The 22,704-nt window shown below is 43.6% G+C and overlaps 6 protein-coding genes across 6 annotated transcripts; 5 read left to right on the top strand and 1 right to left on the bottom strand.

The window, feature by feature from the left end:
- Window positions 1-348: 348 nt before the first annotated feature.
- Window positions 349-3,373, top strand: I206_101619 (uncharacterized protein; the record flags this gene model as incomplete). The annotated part of the gene is made up of 8 exons (XM_019158116.1): window positions 349-447; window positions 597-905; window positions 1,093-1,225; window positions 1,284-1,555; window positions 1,625-1,808; window positions 1,868-2,770; window positions 2,885-3,212; window positions 3,289-3,373. 8 exons carry the CDS (start codon window positions 349-351, stop codon window positions 3,371-3,373), a joined length of 2,313 nt encoding a protein of 770 aa, XP_019008729.1.
- Window positions 3,374-6,527: 3,154 nt separating this feature from the next.
- On the top strand, window positions 6,528-8,265 carry I206_101618 (uncharacterized protein; the record flags this gene model as incomplete). Its single annotated transcript, XM_019158117.1, has 3 exons — window positions 6,528-6,692; window positions 6,766-7,730; window positions 7,800-8,265. The coding sequence occupies 3 exons, from the start codon at window positions 6,528-6,530 to the stop codon at window positions 8,263-8,265; spliced, it is 1,596 nt and encodes a 531-aa protein (XP_019008730.1).
- A 394-nt stretch (window positions 8,266-8,659) lies between these two features.
- On the top strand, window positions 8,660-9,483 carry I206_101617 (uncharacterized protein; the record flags this gene model as incomplete). Its single annotated transcript, XM_019158118.1, has 3 exons — window positions 8,660-8,764; window positions 8,843-8,868; window positions 8,934-9,483. 3 exons carry the CDS (start codon window positions 8,660-8,662, stop codon window positions 9,481-9,483), a joined length of 681 nt encoding a protein of 226 aa, XP_019008731.1.
- A 284-nt stretch (window positions 9,484-9,767) lies between these two features.
- I206_101616 (uncharacterized protein) lies at window positions 9,768-12,046 on the bottom strand (the record flags this gene model as incomplete). The annotated part of the gene is made up of 11 exons (XM_070202426.1): window positions 9,768-10,064; window positions 10,127-10,151; window positions 10,209-10,421; window positions 10,483-10,555; window positions 10,614-10,683; window positions 10,745-10,777; window positions 10,840-11,223; window positions 11,304-11,509; window positions 11,576-11,591; window positions 11,660-11,747; window positions 11,835-12,046. 11 exons carry the CDS (start codon window positions 12,044-12,046, stop codon window positions 9,768-9,770), a joined length of 1,617 nt encoding a protein of 538 aa, XP_070058527.1.
- A 1,367-nt stretch (window positions 12,047-13,413) lies between these two features.
- Window positions 13,414-16,567, top strand: I206_101615 (uncharacterized protein; the record flags this gene model as incomplete). The annotated part of the gene is made up of 6 exons (XM_019158120.1): window positions 13,414-13,809; window positions 13,870-15,678; window positions 15,747-15,836; window positions 15,889-16,026; window positions 16,092-16,367; window positions 16,427-16,567. The coding sequence occupies 6 exons, from the start codon at window positions 13,414-13,416 to the stop codon at window positions 16,565-16,567; spliced, it is 2,850 nt and encodes a 949-aa protein (XP_019008733.1).
- Window positions 16,568-17,355: 788 nt separating this feature from the next.
- I206_101614 (uncharacterized protein) lies at window positions 17,356-22,618 on the top strand (the record flags this gene model as incomplete). The annotated part of the gene is made up of 20 exons (XM_070202425.1): window positions 17,356-17,896; window positions 18,047-18,154; window positions 18,207-18,303; window positions 18,370-18,440; window positions 18,501-18,824; window positions 18,880-19,125; window positions 19,175-19,688; window positions 19,749-20,072; window positions 20,130-20,291; window positions 20,359-20,491; window positions 20,548-20,622; window positions 20,688-20,850; window positions 20,907-21,104; window positions 21,161-21,285; window positions 21,341-21,486; window positions 21,550-21,787; window positions 21,861-22,065; window positions 22,126-22,262; window positions 22,332-22,424; window positions 22,502-22,618. The coding sequence occupies 20 exons, from the start codon at window positions 17,356-17,358 to the stop codon at window positions 22,616-22,618; spliced, it is 4,017 nt and encodes a 1,338-aa protein (XP_070058526.1).
- Window positions 22,619-22,704: the final 86 nt, after the last annotated feature.

Genomic DNA, 22,704 nt, shown 5'->3' with positions numbered 1-22,704 from the left:
TGCGTCATTTTCTATCAGACCTAGAACTCGGTCTGCCAGGTACAAAGATTGGAGGTGTATCGACTTGCTTTGTAATGATCATGTATGCAACGATGAATTGTTCATGCTTTGTTCATGCTTTGTATAATCAGCAGCATATCTGCTTTTTATATCTTCAGCTGGTTACCATGGTGACTGCCCGTTATGTCACGTGAGATCAATCGACGCGTCCGGAGCTGCGTTAAGCTTGGACCACTTTGCATCTTCCACGCAACCACCTCACAATACTACTTAATAGATTTATCTCTTCCTTTATCTTCGACATATCATACTAATCATCTCGAATATACCCAATCATACGTTAGCAAGATGTCGCTTGCGCCTCGTAAGAGAAGGACAGAGCGACCAGATTCTCCTTCTGCTTTACCTCAGACGGTAAGGACGTATAGTGGACTCGAGGAAGAGAAGGTGGGTTATTGTTTCTGCTGACTCCAATATTCTGTTTGGTACACTGCCTTACTCCTATCATCAATGCTTATTACATCATCCAAAATTATCGAATAATCAACTTTGATCTTTCTGCTTATGCTGACTTTTTCACACAAAATTACCTATAGAGACGTTCTCCAAGACCTCCACCACCTGATTCTTCAATCCGAACTGAACATTTCGCATCATGGTCAATAGGTTTATCACTTACGATCATAGCTTTCATTTTACGATTCTGGAGAATTGGACATCCTTCTCAAGTTGTATTTGATGAAGTTCATTTTGGTTCTTTTGCATCACATTATATTAGAAGAGAATATTACTTCGATGTTCATCCTCCTTTAGCTAAAATGTTAAACGGACTTGCAGCTTGGTTTGTTGGATTTAATGGAGATTTTGGATTTGAACAAATTGGTGATGATTATATTGCTAATAATGTGAGTGAACCTTCCAATTCATCAAGTCGTTCTGGTCTTATATTAGAAGGATGCGAAGGCATTGTGTATCACGACTTGCATATCACAGGCTGTAATCATAGGAAAGTTTAACAAAGGAGTGGTCGTTAAATGCATGAACTTTGGCTGGAATGCTGAACCGATTAGCTGAAGATTGTTTCTGACTTAGGTTCCCTACGTCGGCATGAGAAGCTTTTGCGCTATCATGGGTTCAATAACGGTTCCTATCGTATTTGGAATAATGAGAGAATCAGGTTATCCAGTTGGAATCGCCTTGCTTTCGGCTGCTTTGATTGCTTTCGGTGAGTAGATTTATTGTGCTGGCTCATGAGTTGCTTTGACTTATCATGCTACAAACAGACAACGGACACATCACACAAACACGACTAATCCTTCTTGACGCTGCTCTTGTCTTGTTCATGGCTCTTTCGCTATTTTCATACGTCAAATTCCATCAATACCGTTATAAAGAATTCTCAAATTGGTGGTGGTTCTGGTTATTGAACACCGGAACTTGGTTAGCGTGTACACTTGGCTGTAAGATGGTTGGATTGTTCACTTTCCTCACAGTTGGCGCTGCTGTACTTTGGGATTTGTGGATGATTTTGGATATTAAGAAAGGCCATTCAATGGTGAGTTAGCTACGTTAAGAAGTTGGTAGGTTCGGAAGAGCACGGCAAGCTAACATATATGATCCGCAGGCATACGTGTGGAAGCACTTCTTTTACCGGGCTATTGGTCTTATCGTTGTGCCTTTCATCCTGTATTTATCGTTCTTCTGGGTACACTTTAAGGTTCTCAAATACTCTGGTCCCGGTGATACCTTCATGAGTCCCGCTTTCCAAGAGACTCTGGCTGGAAATGAGCTATTGCTAAATGCTCAAGGTGAGTTGGCATTTTGCTTAGAATATTTGGCGCTCATATCATCTGATGTGATTTTCTAGAAATTCGATACTTTGATACCGTCACTATGAAGCACAAAGATACCAAGCAATTCCTTCATTCGCATGCTGAGCATTATCCTTTACGATATGAAGACGGGCGAATATCATCTCAAGGACAACAAGTTACTTGCTACCCTCACAATGATACAAACAATCATTGGCAAATTATTCCTACAAAGGAATTACCGGAATCAGGTCGAGGTAGAGTCGTGCGACACAACGATGTCATTCAACTCAAGCATGTCGTTACGAATACTGTCCTCCTAACACATGATGTTGCGTCACCACTCATGCCTACGAACCAAGAATTTACGACTGTTGATCCAGAAGATGAGACGAGGAAGAACGACACCATGTTCAAAGTGGTAATCACAGATGCTCATGACGGAGAACCTTGGAGATCTCTGTCAGGGCATTTCAAATTAGTACATATACCTACCAAAGTGGTTTTATGGACTCATCCAACAGCTTTACCGGATTGGGCGTTCGGTCAACAAGAAGTAAACGGTAATAAGAATCAACAAGACAGGACAACATCTTGGTATGTCGAAGATATCATTGCGGATGGTACTGGCAACGACTTCAAGAACAGAACCACTCACGTTGAACCAAAAGGAGTCAAGAAAGTTGCATTTATCAAGAAATTCTTTGAATTACAAGTCTTGATGTTACAACATAATGCCGGATTGACATCTTCTCATCCTTACGCATCTACCCCAATAGAATGGCCTTTCTGCTTATCTGGTATCAGTTTCTGGACGGATAGTGAGACCAACCAACAAATATACATGATTGGTAATCTACTCGGGTGGTGGACATGCGCAGTCTCGCTATCAGTGTTTGTGGGCATCGTCGCTGCTGACATGTTGGCACGACGACGAGGTCTGGACCCGATCGAAGATGGTTAGTTGCTATCGAACAGCTTGAGCCCTTCACCTACATATGCTGCTTCTCGTGATGCCATCTTGAAATCACAACACTTAGTTGAAGCTGTGCTAACGTTCTATGTTGTTTCAGGCATCCGAAATCGACTTTATCGAAATACTGGATTCTTCCTCGGAGCATGGGCATTCCATTATTTCCCCTTCTACCTGATGCAAAGACAAAGATTCTTACATCATTACCTACCTGCTCATTTGGCTTCTGCATTGGTAGCTGGATCAGTTTTGAACTTCATCCTGGTAGAAGTGGTCAATTACCCAATTAGTTTCGCTGGACCTAAGACAAGGTTACGACCTGCTGTCAGAGCTCAATTGGGTAAAGTAGGATGGGGCGTTGTAGTAGGTCTTTTGGCGATAATCGTTGGAGTATTCTTGTGGTTGGCTCCTCTTACATATGCCTTGACGTGAGTCCCCTTCCTGATCCCTAGAATAATCGCATGGAACAGTCTCTGAAGCTAATTCTGGAAAAAACATTAATAGGTTGACGGGCGAACAAGTGAACAGCAGAAAGCTATTGAGTAGCTGGACACTCCATTTCGAAGCTAAGAAACATCATGCAGACTAGAAGCTGAGTTTATAGAGTATGGAAAAACCAAAAGAGCTTACAGAAGAAGAAGAGGAGGAGCGACAGGTCTTACGGGATGTGAGATGATAGAAGTGGACAATCATACGAGTTGCAAGTGAGCAATCTGATTGATGCATACTCCATTACCCGTCAATTTCTGTGGAGCCGTCAGCACTACCGCCAAAACTGTTCGGTGACGTTATCAAAAAGTATCTTGACGCGAAACAACTGCGCGAAGGTGTAAAGGAGATCCATCGCGTCATACGAGATTCAGAAGTCAAAACTCGACCAAGATCCTTTATAATTATATCCTTGATCATCCTTTGCGCTTATCTTCTCTCCTATAATTTGGGAAGTGAACAACATCTGCGTGAAGAACGGTGCTTCCACTGACTAGAGCAAATTCAGATCATATATCTTTTCCGACTGATCTCTTATCGTCTTCCGCTATTGTCCGTCTTCCGCTATTATCGGCTTGAAAGTGATCAAGTGATATTGACCACTCACAATCACAACACACGAAAATTCGTGGGACTCTTTTTGAAAATTACGCCTTCGCGAATTAGTAAGCTCAGTTTCAATTGCAAGACTAAGATGTATCAACTCCTGTCTTACTACAGAAGATACAGTACAAAAAGAAGAAAGAATACCTGAAATAAAATTGGACTACGAAATCTGGAACAGAAGAAACTATACGTGAATTGGAGCAAGCCTGCGAAGCATCTGGAGTGCATCATTAATGGTATGACGAGCTGAATTCTAATCAGACCAATATATTTCCAGAATCGTCAATAACGTCAATATCTACGGAAGCAACTGGCTTTGTCATCGCTGAGATTGGATCACAAATATCATGTTCTTAGATGAAATAGTAAATTCAAATGATAAACGTGATGAGATGGGCGTAAAAAAGAGTCTTTGAACCGGCGGGAGTCGTGGCATGAGATCGGTTTCACGAACTTGTATATGACTTATACCATTTGCGGATCCATCGGTGTGTGCGTAAAACGAAGGAGTAACATAACATCGTATGGGATGAGAAGTCTCATGAATGCCGTGATGCAGAGCGGCTTCTTCGAGGTTTCAATATGCCTATGAGCTTTACCTTGTTCAGTCAAGTCATCATAGTGTGGTTCACAATCATTTGTTTGATATTGAATGCGGCATTAGAAAAAGGAAAGACACTATCATCAATCACCAGCGGCATATGTTCAATTCGTAGATCTACTTTTCCTGCTATGACGTGAGTTTAAGCTATGATCGATTCTAATCCGGATGTAGAAAATAGATAAATCGCGAACAACAACATGAAAAAGACGATATTCAGGCACGGTTGTTTATGACATATCCGCAGGGTGATCTTCAAAGAAAACAAGCGTTATTAATCGTTGCTTAGGGATTAACAGGAACCACGATACTCAACAATTCTACCCTTTTTGGTATGAAACAGGATACATTTTTACCAAACGGGAATCGTACCTGGCGATGTTCAGGTCACTCAAACTTCTCATTGACGTACAAACACATGCGACTTTCGGGTGCGTACATCATCTATGAGGCGTCTTCCCTCCTTTTTGTGATCTCTGTCGATTTTCCCGTGATGATTATTAGCACGTGTCTCGGAAGGTAAACGAAAAATAATGTTATGTTGAGGAATGGCTGTCTCAAAAGATTAGTAATGGACTCTTGCTGAAACGTCTACGTCTACCTACTTCAGAGGAAATTTTTTCTTTGAAAAGAAAAAAAGGGACTCGTTCTAGAAGAAGGAACCGAAGGATCCTGATCAACTTCTTCTTCTTTTAGAAAAGGTAATGGCTGAAATTGCGAACCATGCTATACGCTCCTTTTGGATCGGTCGGAAGCTCCCAAATCGGTTCCGAGAATTTAACCTCTTCCTTCCACACTATATACCATCTACACCTTGTGAGCCATATCGGCATGAATTGCGCAATTGCACGGTCTTACACGTTACTACCAACTGCAATTCTAGTGGGGCGTACTTACAATACGACAACCCCGGAACGTTACATACGGTCGGATGTACCTTTTTCTCTTCAATTGTAAGCGATGGCACGATGCATTTTTTTGGGACCGGCATATGTCATGTTTGTTCCTTTCGTCATTGATCAGCGTTGTATATATACCTTTCATCGACGTGATCTGTGATCCATTTGACTGTTGTTCCTGTTTCTTTCTTGTTTGGTTCAGCATCCTCAAGAGTCGATTGATATATCTTTCCGCATCATTCACTTGTTTTTTTAGCTCGATCGATAATTGGAATTTAACGATTTGTTTACAACGGTTTATAATCAAGTGCATCATCATCTCTACCGTCATTTGGTAGATCATTTTGGAAATATCCTGGACGTAGATCTCTTCTTAGTTACCTTTTCATTCCAGGATATTTGTCCTTTTTTGGGATCTGAACAGTGGAAAGGGGACAAGATTTTGGTGACGCGAAGAGGAAGAGCGGAGTAACCTAAACTCTAAATATTCCTCTTTTTCAATTCATCGGGGGATGCCTGGAATTCCAAATTAAGATTAATCATGGTCTCGATCACTTCTCAAAACACTGAAACCAACAAAAACACTACTAGTGTAAGTGATATTCTACATTCCTTCATCTCCAATCCTTGCCACTAATCCTTCTCGCTCAACATCATCAACAAGCATCAACATTCACGATTGACGCAAAGCTGATCATTCCCCCATTCTGGGAAATCCTCCACAGCCCGTCATAGCATCTTCATCTTTCCGAATCCCCGCCAATTCGACCTCGTCTCAATCACAATTCACCAATACCCATGCAGTAAATCCTATTTTTACTGAAACGGTATTCAGTTTAGAACCAGTGATTCAAGCTTCAACACCCGCACAAGCATCAACAAACACAAATGTCTCCCCAATATGTTCAACATCTCAAAGAACATTAGAATCATTGACGCTCCCTCAAACACCACAATATACTGATCCTTCTCCTTCAACTTCCTCAACTCTGACAACTATTGCATCCACATCCAGTCAATCACTTTCTGCAACCACCTCACCGACTTTACGTAGCGCTGGGGAATCAGGTAGAAGAGCATCTATCTGGAATAAGCCCAAGATATTAGGGAAATCAAGTGAAATAGATAAAGAATTACGTACCCAAAAGATGAACATCAATATGCGACCCACATCCTCTGGTTCGAGGAAAGGTAAAGAAGTCGTAGAGATGGCTTCTTTGTCTATTACGGAGACCTCTTCTGCTGCTGGAAGGAGAAGAACGGAGGGGCCAGATGAAAAGGATAAAGAGGATATGGCTATGGCTAAATGGAGGGTGAGTTCATTGCATCTCTACCTAGGTGCTCTTCCACTTCTTCACTACTAACACGTTCCAATGTGTGCTGTAGAAATGGGTTGTGGAAAAACCCATCGACACCGGTTCAAGCGATCATTCTCCTATACGTTCTCGTCGTGCAAGTCCAGCTAGTACCATGGCTACAGGTTTACACGGATCAGCTTCGCCGCGAATTAGCGTCTTCACAACATCACCACGAGTCACCCTATCACCCCGACAATTCCCTCCACCAGCTGGCTCACCATTAGAACCAGTCGGTTCAGCAGGATCATCATCTTCCTCACCTGGAGCTGGAAGATTATCAGGTTTCTCCCCCAAAGCAAGTTCGACGAGGTTAGGATCAGGTTCGGCAATAGATGCGGAAGTTTGTAATACTGAATCGGTGATGGCTTTAAGGGATGTCGAACTTGCGATCGACGAAGAAGTATTAGAAAGGAATGAAAGGATGAGGCACTACAATGGATCTCAAGCTAGAAGGATGTCCACACATCCACGTATATCAGAATTACCAAATCCTTTTTCGGATATCTCTCAACGATTAGGATCAAGGAGAGTCCGACCGATAGTTTTAGAATTAATACAAGCTTTAGGTCATTATCTGGACGCTGTGTGGTGTATAACTTATCCAAATAGACCATGTCCTTGGGTTATAGGTGTAGATGAATCGCCTATGCCTGCTTCAGTAAGAAGGATGACAATGGCACAAAACGGCGAATCATTAGGTTCTGTGACAACGTGGAAATCGCCCATGGTCACTGCGGTACAACAAGGAAAGAAATCGGGTCACGTTGTTCAGCCGCCAACCGTACAAGATGTCAAATTTTGGGGAGATGAAGTGACCTTTGCGATAAGGGATGTAGACGAAGTGGTGGGAATCTATAAAGGGGTCGGATGGGCTTTCGGTTCAGCCATGCGAGATGGTGTCTACGGTACTGTCACTTCGGATAATGTGTTGGGCAGTAACGGTGAGGGAGGCGGTATGGCCAGACTCCTCAACGATCTGGAGGAGGCTATCTGGTGAGTAATTTCTGGTGATGTGCCGTCAAAAAGAATTGCTTAGACTGACTTGAACAATTCTGATTATAGGGGTGACGCTCAACCTCGACCGACAGATCTGTCATATGACCTTCCAATAGACTTTGATCCTTATGCTGTGCCAGATGATCAAGAATTATTGATAGCTGCATCAGTCCCACGAGGAGGCCAAGCCAGATCAGCACTTACGGATTTCTTTGGCGAGTCTCGAATTACCGGAAAACAAGGTTCTACAGCGGTTCAAGGAGGAGTTCCAATAATGGAGGAAGAGATAGATGCTTTACCTGATTTAATCCAAAATTCAGATGAACAAGATATCGAAGATGGAAATTCTGAAACGGATAATAAATCAGATATGATTAAATCGCCTACACTTTCTAGAGGAAGATCAACAATGACTATACCTGGCGTGAATGATCTACCTCCAACAACGGAAGGAATGACATTAGAAGAGTTAGGCAAGAGAAGGCATCTTGAATGGTTGAACAACCAAAGGTTGGGTTTGGATTCTTGGTAATTTTCCATACTAGCATTTACCCGGCATATGGCATAGAGTTTACATATGATATTGGAAACAATAATATTCGTCGGTGTCATGTTTGTAACATTACTTAACGGAGTTTTAGACTTCAAATGCCACGACTTTAAAGTGATATCATGCATTTCCGTTTTCAGCAGAAATCCGTTTTCAGCCTTTCTCCATTGTCTCGCACCTGACATGTTCAGTCCATCGAAATAATCTCAAACTTCGCATAATGGGAATTGATATCTCTTACGATTTGAGCAGATATCTGTCAGAATTGAAGCTAAATCTCGGGTTGAGTCATATCGCAACGAGGCTAGTGGCCTACCTTTCACGAAAGGCCTTCTGAAAGGATGTCGATACCGTTCGACAAGTCCTCTCATAAGATATGGCGAAAAACCAAGATACGGTCGATCCTGGTGAATACGGATTAGCAAGATCTACAGTGACTCTATCAGGCCTTCTGAATGCTATCGACGGTGTATCGAGTCAAGTGAGTCTTTTATCTTTGTTTAGGATGAAAGATTTGGGGATCTAGAGTATTCAGACTGATGGCAGAACGAGATCTTAGGAAGATTGCATTCTCTTCGCCACCACGTAAGTTGTTGTAGTAATACTGTACTTGATTAAGGCTAAATGTACTTTCCAATTCAATGCCTTAGCAATCATCCTGACAGGCTGGATTCAGCTTTATCTAGACCAGGTAGACTCAATGTTCAACTGTCCTTCGAAGACGCTACGTTTGATCAAGCTAAAGCACTCTACGAGCACTTCTTCCCCTTTTCCCAATCAGCTGAATCAGATGAATCATCCCTAAATTCCAAGAACAGTATTCTGGATGAGAAAGAAAATTCGAAGATGAACGAAACAATCCAGTCTCAAGATGACTTAGATAAACTTTCAACTGAATTTGCGAATGGTATTTTCAACCCTACTCCGTCCTTGCCTGTATCAGGTGAAGAAGAACAGGATTGCCCCGCTGAATTTAGTATTTCGATGGCGGGATTACAGGGTTATCTCTTGACTTATAAGAAACAACCTCGATTAGCAGCATCCAATGCTGCTCATTGGTCTAATGAGATCCGAAAGCAAATGAAAGAGAAAGAGCAGAAACGAATGGCTAAGCGAGCTGAAGGAAGGAAGGTATTGAAAGATAGCTTGCATGGGACTGACACAAAAGTTGATGATTTCAAGAATGAGGTTGCTAAATAGCTGTCGAATTGTCGTCACGACATCATTGTGTAGCTAGGTTATCCTCGGCATATCAAATTTGATTGTATATACATACACGGTATACACTGAAGTACTCAGACCCCTTTAATCCCATCTATAGTTCCGAAATTGTCTACTTTACATTTATGCAAATATGAGTGTAGAGACTAAATTAAATCTAAAATTATACTTTTCAATATCATGTCACATTTTCTGTTTAGATTGGCCATTTGAAAGCCATTGCAATATGCAAAGATCCATGCAGATCGAGTCGGTTACCTGTATTAGCTTTGTACATTTTCACGCTGAAACGGCGCCGAAAGGATTTCCAGCGAGAATCTTTCATGTTCTGGCTGGTGACTGGCTGAATTCCGACTTTCCTCCTCTTTGACTCCTGGCGTGTTCGACATCATATTGTCGTCTTCTTTTTCTGTATCTTTGTCCTCCACCGATGTTCCTTGCAAGCTGTGCTTCTTCAGCCTCTTGGTATGTCGATGACTTGATCTTGTCACAAGGAACCATAAAAAGACATCTGCAGCCATGAAAGCCACTGTGAAAGGTTGGAGAATCCATACGCCGTGCTAGAGATACAGATAAAAAGTCAGCTTCTGCACTCTACAAAGCTCCGTAAATGTGTGTTCACCTTTTCCGATATAGCTCCGACCATACTAAGAAACCCATACGAGTTAGCGAATCAAATGGAATTTGCTGCCAAACTGACTTACAAAGGCATGATAGCACTTCCAGCTTGACCCAGACTAGCTATCCAACCTATTGTTCCACCTTGCAATTCGCCAGGTAGGATATCGACCACAACATTCATGACGATTGGATACATCGGACCTAGGAATACACCGATTATAGAGAAGCAAATTGCATTTCCCACTATGGTGTGAGTGAACCAAATTATTATTGATAAAACCAAGACTAAAGCAGAGCTACGATGGACACATATCAGTCATGGTGGACTGTACTTGAAATTCAGACTATGTTACTGACTAGATGTATATAGATAGATAATTGCCTAATTTCTTAGTCACCGGTATAAGGACTATTCTGCCTACAGTCAGACCTAAAATGAAACAAGTTAGCTGCACTTTACGGATTTACACGTGCATGTGCACACTCACCCCCGAAATATCCGGAAGATACATAACCTGAATTGTCATTTCCACCTCTCTCATCTAACAAGAATGATGTCTACAACAACATCATCATTAGCTTGAAGCCGAACTTGATACATGGATGCGACGGAACTTACGGCCCATCCTCCTATCGTGACTTCCACGCCAACCTGTTGTGACCAGCGTACGATTAGTATAACTCGGGTGCCCCAGCGACTGAACAGTGACTCACGTAAATTAGCATATAAAAAGCCATATAATGTACTACAGGAGTTGTAAGGATTTGTTTCATCTTCCCACCACTTCCACCTCCCTCGTGAGTCGGATCGACCTCCTTTGATGTCCCATCTTTATTATACCTAATTTCCAGTTGCCTTTTACCAACTATCTGAGTCTCTGTTCGACCTCTGAATGCCACTACTAATGCTAGAACGGTAATTAAAGCTAATCCTAATGATGCAGCGAAGTATAGGTATACTCTCGAGGAGACATGTTGCACGAATGCTGTGGAAACGAATGGTGACACTGTTGCGCCAAATCCGTACATTGCGTGCATCAAAAACATCTTGGTTGAACTATCTTCCAATCGGGTGACAAGGGAATTGACTTGTGCATCCTAGAAATATGAAACCTTCAGTATTCGTCCATGATATTTACCTCGAAGACACACGTCTGAAGTTGAGGTCAATTACTCACCTGTAGACCTAATCCGAAACCATTGAACACGTAGGCAATAACAAATAGAGGAAAAGGACATCCCCAGCAAATCAAGATATACGCTAATCCTTGCATTGAAGCACCAAAGGGAGCGGCTATACCGAAACCGAAAGAATCTGAGATATATACGTTCGTTAATCCGGAAGTCATAAATCCTGCAAAGTTCGCTAGCCAAATTGTTGATACTGAACATTTGTATTAGTTTATATCCGGCTCTATCATAAAAGGCGTGAAGGATGTCGATTACTTACTGACTAAATAGTTGACCTGAGTCAGATGAGCATGGTCAGCCTCCTCATCCAGCATAGATGAAAACGAGTTAAGGAGGGACATACATTATAATACCCCTGTAAAGACGGTAGTAGAGGACCTTGACTCGCATCGTTCCATCCGGCGAGAAACATTACTAAAAAAAGTACCGCTCTGAAGGCTCGAATGTCAGCGTTGACGATTACTTGTATACTCCACGTACCAAAGCGAATGGAAAGCAGTACGTTTAATTGAACTTACAGCATTACTCCTGCCAATCTCTTTGACGGCAATGCCTTCTCCTCTCGCAAAAACTTGAATAGATAATGACTTTTCTGAGGTAGGGTTTTTTCACCATCTCCCACTGAATCACCTTGGTCTGCTCTCGCTATCATATCTACTCCGGTAGCTACAGTCGGTTCTATCGGTTCGTGAGGGAGATAGTCCTGCACATTGTGGCTGGTGGGCGACATTGTGCCTGAAGTATTTTAATGCAAGTCAATTGGGTATAATTTACCACTTCAGATACGTCCTTGACAAGCAGATCGGATGCTATACACGATTGCTCTATACTATATTAAAACATTGAAGTCTGAATAGGATTAAAGGAGCGTGATGTCGTCTTCATGTAGCCAGAATATACAATCGGGGAGAGCTGGCTCTGACTATATTGTCCTGTTCGTTCGATCTATGCCAATCAGAGATTCGGATGATCTGTAAATTATGTGGAAATTGCGAATCTTCTCTTGACTTCTCGAGTCTAGGGGCACATGAATTATCGCTGAGACGTATGTGGATGTGTCATGGTGGTGTAGTGAGCAAGATTATGCAGGTTATGAGCCGAGTCAAGCGAAATGGTGACTATCTTTATTCGGATCAACCTCGGACCGTCGAAATATTTGTGCAACATGGTGAAATGGAAACAGTAAGAGCGGGGCATCATGCGGATTCTACGGAGATATTTTAGGCTTTTTTGTCTTTTTGGCCCTATTAGCCGATTTAACAGATTAACCTTTTATTCGTGCTTACAATGTACGAACACATCGGTTTGACTTTCCAAGACTCATTTCTTGCTTCATATGACTTATTTCAGGCGTTACTTCATATTTATAATGGAGGGAAATTTGGGAATCATCAATACCTGTGAGACGAACCTGGTGATCTCCCCAAACACATTCTCCGATGCTCCCTGACCGACGTCCAAGCTCCAACCGAAATCCCCCTTGTAGCAACAGCCGCTACCATCACCAACTAACATTGTGACACAGATCATCCTCGGATCTTTGGGTGATACTGATGGACAAACAAGCTGGCACGATGACCTGAAGACACCTGTGCCCGTTTGATGACCGGGTCGAAGTGGAAGATAGGCAAGGGTGGTCCACGAGGCACATTTTGATTTGGAAGGTACAAAAGATTATATGGACCCGACCAAATTCGCACGGATCACCCTTGGTGGAGTGAAACCTTCCTTTGGGCAATCATTTGATGACCAACTTTAGATGATAAACCCCTTGACCACGATCAAATCCACACATCTACCTAACATATTTCCTCTTTCTCGCAAGATAGGATGGATACGAATAATCTAATCATCCAGATCACTTCGCGTTCGATTTATCTTTTTCTGGTCTTCCTTTTTATCGGAGATGACTAACTTATGAACAGTATTTTCATTTAACTAACCTATGTCTAATCAAGTTGATTGGACTATTTCACAACCTGCCAACAATCTCACCAGAGTAGATGTCTGTCAGATATATAAAGTCAATCCGGCTTTGTTTTCTTTCCCTTCTCCTCATCATCAACTACAAGTTTAGGTTGAGCTCCCTCACCAATCATGGAAGCTCAACCTCTGTCTCTCCCCTCTACGGGTAAACTACCAGCCTCGATCGTCCCATCATCCTCAGAAACTCCTTCAAATGGTACTATCTTTGTGCCCGACTTGATTCAACTCCTCGCGCAATCTTATCCGGGCTTGACTCCAACTTCATCCGACTTACCCAATGATCTCGTCATCAGCTCGGATCATCTTGTAATCAAGTGGTGGGATCTTCCTCCTGGGTATACCACAGGCAGTTGGGCCGAGTGGGAACCCGAAGCCCCATACAAGCCTAGTCCAGATGAACCCCTCGTAGCATATGAACAGAAAGACGTGGACGATTTGCTGGACAGAATGGTGGAAGAAAGAGAAGAACAAAACGCTGAGGAGAAGACGTGGGAAGACAGATATGAGGTCAGTTCGGCTTTCGTGCCTCACCCCACAGACAGCGTTAGCTGATGTAGTCTCACGCAGATACAAACTCCCGCTGATCAATCATTCGATGTTCAACTGGAGGAAAGTACTGTCGCTTCCAGTCGTAACGATATATCGCCGACTACTTCTCCACCACATTCTCTCAGCTCCACACATCTTATGATTGAGCGACCTTTCTCTGATCAGAATCACAATCAGGACCATCTTGACAGTCCGAGGGATCAGGCCGCTTACAAACCATTCGAAGCGAAAAAGAACATTACTCCTACCATCAATGGATATCCCAAAGCAGGTGACGATTCTGCTCAGAACCCGCCGATCGGCGTTGACATTATCTCACACAACCAACCAGAGATCAGTTTCAATTCATCGCCCAGTCCTCCCCTGAACCCAATCCAAGATCAAATTATGCCTTATGAGGCCATCGAGGAAGTGAAGGACACCCAACTAGTCATGGAAACCGAGCTATCTTCAAACCACAGTCTCAGCGATAGCGATGGACTAAAAACACCCTCCTCTTCCGGCTTCCAAACGCCAAAGTGGAAGTGTCACGCATCATCGATCGTCAAAAGCCATGAGCATAGCCCTCAAACTCCATCGAATCGAGTCATTCTAGTGGACACTTCCCATATATCGGTGTGTCACGGTGCCTTTAGGCAAGCTTGCACCTCGATATTCCACCCCGACAACTCATTCGGACCGAGTGCACTCGCTGATCGCTCTAGAGTTCTCCAACGATCTGCAACTTGTCCAGCTGTCTCGACCACTGTCACCAAGACCGATCAAGAGGCGTGTCCACAATCATCGGCCGGCCAAGTCCGTGCAGTGATTCCTACCCACCCCGACGATTCCATGTGTTCAACGGCTCGAACCTCCCTGTCAGCACCTCAGCCCTTCCTCGCTGAGCAGCAGGTGACCGAAGAGTCGCCTGAATTTGAGATGGCGCAGCCAGATGATTCCCCCTTGCTTGACGAGTTCAGCCGTCTCCATCTCGCGCCGCGCAATCCTCCAGCAATCGAAGGGATATCTACCGATCTGTCGACCGAATCAAATGCACCTCATCCTCGCTCTAGTCAAGATAGTCGACCAAGTCCAGAGCTATCCGTTTTAACTACTCCTATGACCTCACACAATGGCAACGCTGCACTCCCACTTTCGCCGCTCCCAGATAACGTTACGACCGTCCTTTCTGAGTCCTTTTCTGCGGAAGTTTCCAACAGCTCTACGCTAGACCACAATATGTCGAAAGACCATAAGGGAGAAGTGCATCGCCTCATGGTATCACAGCGAGATGGTCAACCTGACTTGTTCGATTTTGACGAAGATTCTTCCAAAATCCCCGAGGCTCAACAATCCTCAGAAGGAGTTATCGTGCAGACAATTACCTGCACTACGGATCGTGCAGAACCTGGAGTACGTGGCCAGTTCGAAGCTGAAGGGGAGCAGATAGGCGAGTACACTCCTCAGGCAGAAGAGGATACCGGAAACGGAGGTTTCACCGTCGAAGGTCATCAAGGTGTTCCAGAATCCGAGGAAGAAACATGTGTTGGAAATAAGTCGAAATCATCTCAGGACTCTTACACTTCAACGGCTGAACGCACTCTAAAAGGCCGCTCGAAGCGGAAAGTCGCCACTCAAGACGAAACGGCCGCTCCAAAGCCAAAGCGTAGGTATACCAGGAGGACAGAAAAGAATGAGACTGGGGCAGTTAAACCGGAACAAAAATCTGCGGCAAGTCAAGATATCGATGGTATTTCTCACGCAGTGCCGAAGAAAAGGGGAAGGCCATCTCACAAACACCTGATACAGCAGCAAGTTACTGAACATACTGCCGCGCTATCATCTGCTGTATGTGTCTTGATTCTCGATCAGGTCGTGAAAACGCAGAGAGAGCTCACGAATGTCCCACTTCGTAGGGTCCATCGCGATCAACAAAAAGCACAAGCGTCGCTCCTGCTGCTTATTCAGTAGGGGCAAATTACGGACAGCCACTTCAAGCCAAACCAGTATGTCCATCTAATAAGACATACTATCAGAGATTGCTGATCATGCGGACAGCACGCAAAGTCGCACCCCAATCGTCAAATTACCTCCTCAGCTCTTCAAGCAGCCAATACAAAAGCTGTTCGATCCTATTGGGTGACGAGGGAGTCGGATGAAAAAGCACAAGATGACGACTGCTCCTCCTCCAACCCTGTAAGTAGGCATTTCAACCCTATCACGCGGTTGAAATGAACTGACCAATGCGCTCCACGAAACAGACAAGTGCTCCACAATTCACAAGAGCGATGCCACAACCTCCGGAAAGGGAAAGCGCTCGACAGGCTAATCGCGCTCTCCAAAATTGTACCGCTTCCGCACGTACACATAGAAGATCAATCTCCACAATCTCCTCCACCGAAGATCCTTTGCTTCTTACTCCTACTGTCAGTGCAGCCTCAGCTTCTTCACCCACCTCCGAGATAAACGGGAGTAAGTTGATTATGAGAGGCCAAATCACGCCTTATGGTAAGCACCGACGATGGGAAGCTGAGGAGGTGAGTCCAATCCTTAACATGATCCCCGCAAGTGGCAGCTTACAACAGTTCTCCTTCAGGATGCAATAATACTGAAAGTCTATGAGCAATACGAAGACACAGATATGGATCGTTTGCAAATGAGTACACTGATGGAAAAGAATCTCAAGAAACTCAATTTTGAGATCCAGAGAACTTCGGGATCAATCAAATGGAGGTGAGAATCAATCTAAAGTGGTACCCTATCCCACAAGGACTAACGGGAGGTTCAATGAGGTAGATACACGCTTATCAACAAACAGCCCGATTTGAGGGCTCGAGCAAAGCTAGTCGACTTGTCCGGTTTTGAATTTGTTGAACTGGAAGACCTAGCCCACCAGTCCGTCCTAAGTCAAGTAGACTATGACGACTCAGTTTAGAGCGTTCGCTATGAACAGATGCAGCAGCTAATGTTGTAACTTCCTGAATAAGCTACGGTCCTGTATATACATATATATCAATATACCACCGAACAGATAGACTGATATGTTTGCGAGTTACCTTCATTCGCTCGGCGCGTTGTGCTTTAATACCTTCTAGGGCATCGGGCAACCCCTTTCTCCCATTGTAAACAGTAAAAGTCCCACTGGGCCTGAGCTTTGTATCCATGTATCTTTGTAAATACATCCCCGTGAGTTCTAGTCTACGTAGCCATGTATAAATATGTAAATAGACGTTTATCTATGCGGATTCCGGGAGGTGACACCACGCCACACGTAATTTGTGCTGGCAAGTCATATCACGTGACATACGAGTTGCCTTAAGGTCAAGTTGAAGTTAAGTCAAGCTTGATGGAAAGGCTGACTATAATGACATTCCTTCATTTCATATCGGTATTCTACGCGAATAATTCCCACTCATAATCAACTGAGTAGAGGTCTATGGACTTGCTTCGTGGGTCTAGTAGTCCTCTTTACAAATCCTTTACGCGCTTAGTAGCGGATTTGATTGGAAGAGAATCGATTTCAACATGTTGACTTCCTTACCATCATTTTCTCGGTTAAACACCATGGCATCATCAAATGATCCTTTTCAATCTCAACAATTGCAATCTCAACAACAACAGTATATACAGGGATATAATCCACAACAAATGGGTCAACAACCTCTTTATCCACAATTACCAGGTTTACCTAATCAATCGCAAAATCAATATGGAGGAGTTGTTCAACCTTTTTCTCAATATTCACAAGCAAATGTTGTTCCATTATCAGGTCCATCTTATCAAAATCAACATCAAAATATTGTTGGGCCATACAATTCACAATCAAATTCACTTTACGTACAAAATCAACAACAACAACAAAATGGTGGATATAGATATCCTCAACCTACTTCTGGAATTCAGTCTACTCAAACTCAATTATCACCTCAAATTCTTGAAAGTGTTTCAAAAGATGAAGATCCAATCTATGGACCTTTAAGTAGAGCAAAAGGAAAGATAGATAGAGCGTTAATAGGTGATAATGAAATAAGTACTGATTTAGCGGATGGTATGAGTCATCCTTTGCGTGAGTATTGCTCAAATCATTTCGATACTCGATGGTGTTATACACATTATTGAATTTTTAGAGAGAGTGGAGATCATTGAAAAATTCCTTCTGTCTTCGTACTGCATTGATGCTCAAGGAATAGAGCTGATACTGCAAATCGTGGAATAGAATCGAGCGAACCATACATACATTCTCCAAGTAATGCTACCGCTTTCAAACCTGCTAAAATAACTAAGAGGACGCCTTTACCTGATGCCTTGCATCAAGAGTTGAATTGTGAGTTGGTGAATATACTTGATCTGGGAATGTCTGACAGTAACCCTTTCAGACAAACATCTGACCGCTAAGATGGGTTTATTCGAAGATATCGAAAGAGCTTGGTTCACAGTAGACAACAAACTGTTCTTGTGGGATTACAGTGACGGGTGAGTATTTCGTCTTTAGAATCTGTTCGCTGTACAATCGAGCTCAGACTAAGACTCCTTATGTAGACGCGACTTCAGTCGATATGATGAGCAGAACGATACCATACAGGCTGTTGGTCTTGTTAGGGCTCGAAAAGGTTAGCTATGATATTGCGACTAATAGCGATTAATAGCTGACATCACTTGGCCATGGGTAGATGTCTTCGTTGATGAGATCACCCACGTCCTCTTGATCTGCACATCCTCCAAAATCACTTTACTTGGTCTTTCCAAACCTTATAATTCCAAGGAGATCAATCTGTACGCCACGAACCTGTCAGTCGAGTCACCTACCGCAATGATAGATATCAAAGGCACTCCAGCTGGTCGGATCTTCATGTTGGGCGCAAACAAGGATCTTTACGAATTAGATTACACTTCGGATAGTTCTTGGTTCTTTGGAAGTTCCACCAAAGTCGGTCTACATAACAGGAGTAGTGGTAGTTTGGCAAATTGGACACCCGGATTCTTAGCTTCAAAGTGTAAGTCCCACCTTCTTTTCAAATTTCCGGCTTGCTAATAACCTAACCGGTACAGCTAAAGAGGGAGTCGAATCTTTCGCTCTTGATGGTCAGCAAAGTCGATTATACACCTTGCACACTGGTGGTGAAATCGAAATGATCGATATCTCCGGTGGAAATTACCAAAGTAGAGCAAGATATACCAGATTGAAACACGATCTCAATAGAAACCAACAGGGTGGTAACGTTAGTATAGTGTCATTAGCCGTAGTCGGAGGGCACGAGAGCAAAAGAGTGTCACTTGTCGCCATCGCATCGAACGGTAAGTTTGAAATGGAAATAGCTTGCTTTTGTCACTAACTCTTGAATAGGCTATCGAGTATACTTCACAACTTCCCCTTCTTTTTGGCCTCATATCTTCCGACCTCCCATTACCTCTCAAGCGAATCTTCCCGTCTCCTCTCAGTCTTTCTATTCATCCGGGACATTCATGTCGGTACAACACGACAACTCAGCACCGATGCCTCAAACACAGCTAAGTATAGCTGTACCTCATTGCGGAAGGCAATCGGCCTTGCGGGAAAATCTCGAATCTTACGAGGCTCCCGCATTCCAAGAATGGACAATCACAGAAATTATTCCTAGTCAAGTTTGGACAATTGTGGAATTACCGGCCACCAACCCTGCCTATGCTCCTCCCAGTCTCACCCGCTCTGACGGTATTGCGCTCTCAGCTTTACCTCGACAAGCCACTACCCAGTCGAGAGAATTCTTGGTTCTCGCTACGAGTGGATTATTCTGTGTTAGTCAACCTAGACCTATTGATATGCTCCAAGATGATTTGGAGTTGGAGAAGGATGCAGCTATAAATACTGTTCGATTGCAGTAAGTCATCGAGCACGAGCGAAATATACATAGGGGAGCTGACAATTTGGCACCCAAAAGATTCGGTAAATCCCAGCTTGCAGCTATGTCCTTACAATTAGGAGCTACCAGCGACCTCAAAGCAATAGATCTAGCTTCAGCCATATCGACAATACTCATCACATCGGGCGAACCCATAATCAAAGACGGTACTGGAGGAAAGAGTATAACTTATTCAGGAAGGCATGATGGTCTAGCATTGATCATTGCTAGATACCTGAGACCGATATGGAACGTCAAGGTCACTGTCCCCTCTGTCCCTGGTAGGCAAATCTTAGCTTTACCTGAAGCAACGCTGCTGGCTGTTCAAGGGAGATTAGAGAAATTGCGTAGATACCTTGATGAGTAAGTCACGCCCTTTCATTTCACGTGTGACCGATATTGACACATGTGCTTCTATAGACACCCCTTCCAGAGATATCAAGCCGAAGGTGATGCTAAAGTCGCTTGGGATCAAGAGGATATGTCTATACATGGATTAGAAGTTTTGCTCAAGCAAGCGATTGAGGCGATCTCGTTCATTCTGCTATTGTCGGACTACAAAATATCGGATGTCATCCTCAGGTAAGTAGACCAATAAGTGATGTAAGCTGCAAGACGAGGTACTGATATGAGAGATCTATCTGCTTAGGACTGATCCTCAAACCCAACAAACCCTTTCCAACCTTACTTTCCAAGCCCTTTTGACTAGCATTGATGGTAAAGATGTTGCGAGAAAGCTAGTCACTGCGTTGATCGAACAACAAATAGGTCAAGAATTAGGCGTACGTTGAACAGCTATTTCACTACGCGATACAGCAAGCTAATAACAGTGGTGCAGATTGACACTCTCAGTGAGATACTACAGCAGCGATGCGGGACTTTCTGTCAACCTGGTGATGTGGTTATGTACAAGGTCAGTCGCTTCGAATCCAGGGCGTTGTTATGTTAAAATGCAGCTGACTTCGGTCAATCTTGCAGGCTGAAGAATCGATGCGTCGAGCAGAAGGAGCAAGGGACTTCGCAGAGAAGACTGATTCATTAGCGGAATCATTACGCCTTTTCACCAGAACAGCAGGTTCGATACCTATACCGAGACTGCAAGAGGTATCGAAACGATACAGGAATATGCAATACACATTTGGTGAGTCTATGGACATCTAATTAACGCGATGCGGTCTCGAGCTGACCGATACACAGGTGCAATTGAATTACCGCTGAAGACCGCCGTTGAGCTCGACCCAAACGATAAAGCAGTAGACTTCGTACGAGATGGTGAACATCCGAACGATCCTCGTAAAGCGTTGTTCGAAGCTAGAAAGCAATGTTACGAGATGGTCATTGATGCTCTAGGAATGTTTGATGAATTGTTGGATAGTGCTACGGCTCAAGGGAATGGTACGTGACTGCGTTCTGCGATGACATTGTCAGTCCACTCACCACTTTCCATATAGCTTCCAGCGCCACGCAGAAAAGGGACGAAGCATACGCGCTTGCCATTGCTTCTGACGACGAGCTTTTCCATTTCTACCTGTACGACTGGCATGTCGAGCGTGGTCTCCAAGAACAACTGCTAGAGGTGAGCTGTAGCAAATTATCGAAACAAAGTCTTGTAGCTCACAACTTCGTTTTAGTTTGATACGCCTTACATCGAAAAATATCTCAAGCTTACTGTCAATGATGTGGAAGATCGACGAGACTTATTATGGAAGTTTTATGCCCGCAGGGAAGAATACTTAGCTGCTGCCGAGGCCCTCTCAAGTCTCGCTACTAGGCCAAGGTTTGTCCATCCAAGGTGAAGTCAATGCATGGATCGCTCCAGCTGATTTGTCGTGTGAAACAGTCCTATGGTCCTACACGATCGACTATATTACCTTGCTCAAGCTCTTACTTCGGCCAAGTCAGCTGCTTCGTTCGGATCGGAAGATGTGGAATTCACATCAAGACTACAAGAACAGATTGACGTTGCTCAAGTTCAAATGGAAGTTGCTCGTGGAGTTGAAACTCATCCTGATATGAGTGCGGACGACAAGAACGAGACTCTGTCTAGGCTGAATACTGATCTACTTCAACTTGATGAGGTGAGTTCGACGTTCCATTCCAAATGAAACGCCCCTTCCTGGTTCGGTTCAGCTGACACGCACGAATGAATAGCTATACCAGAATTTCGCTCGACCACTGCGATTATACGAACCTATCTTACTCATCCTGAAAACAGCCGATACGAGGATAGATGATGTATGCGAAGCTGTTTGGAGACAATTGATAGGATCATTCAGAGCGGCGGGCAACGTTGCTATGTCTGAACACATCATAACACTCGTCAAGAGGTATTTCCCATCCGAAGCTGCTCCTTTGGGTAAGTGGTAGTGAATCTTTCATGTGTCAAGGCGGAAAGCATATTAATCAAGTTCAATAGACATAATGGTTCCCGTTGTTTACGCCGAAGCACAAGGAGCGCAAGGTGGTTCAGCCGGTTGGGCATCGATAGCTTTGCTTGATGGTGGTGTGCCTTTGAGGGATCTTTGGGAAGCAACTGTAGGACTATACGAGAATGTGAGTAATCGATTCGCTACGAACCCTCCGATATTGTATGGGGCAATACTGATTGTTATGGGGCTACAGTCTGATGATGACGAGAGAGACTATTATGCCGAGGAAGTTTCGGTATTAGCTTCTAGGTGGGTTAGCAGGAAAGACGAGATACCAGCGGCCGAGGTGAGTTTGCATTCCTTCGAGGTTCATGGGATGACACCGACTGATATGACTGACGATGTTTACTTTCTCGTTTGTAGGTTGAACGATTCGCCTCCGCATATCTGTTACGTACGAACGGAGGTCCATTGGATGAAGTTAAAAGGGATACTAGAGATAGATTAACAGCTGCGAAACAAGCTGCTGTGAGATACTAGAAGGTTATAAAGATAAATTATCAAGGCCAATCAAGTCGGAAGATCCATAACGATATAACTGATATAATGTATGCATATTTGCTCAG

The sequence above is a fragment of the Kwoniella pini genome, chromosome 2, assembly GCF_000512605.2.
Source record: "Kwoniella pini CBS 10737 chromosome 2, complete sequence".
Classification (NCBI taxonomy): Eukaryota; Fungi; Basidiomycota; class Tremellomycetes; order Tremellales; family Cryptococcaceae; genus Kwoniella; species Kwoniella pini.
Note: the sequence above shows the minus strand (reverse complement) of the source record. Positions and strands in the feature narration are given on the sequence as shown.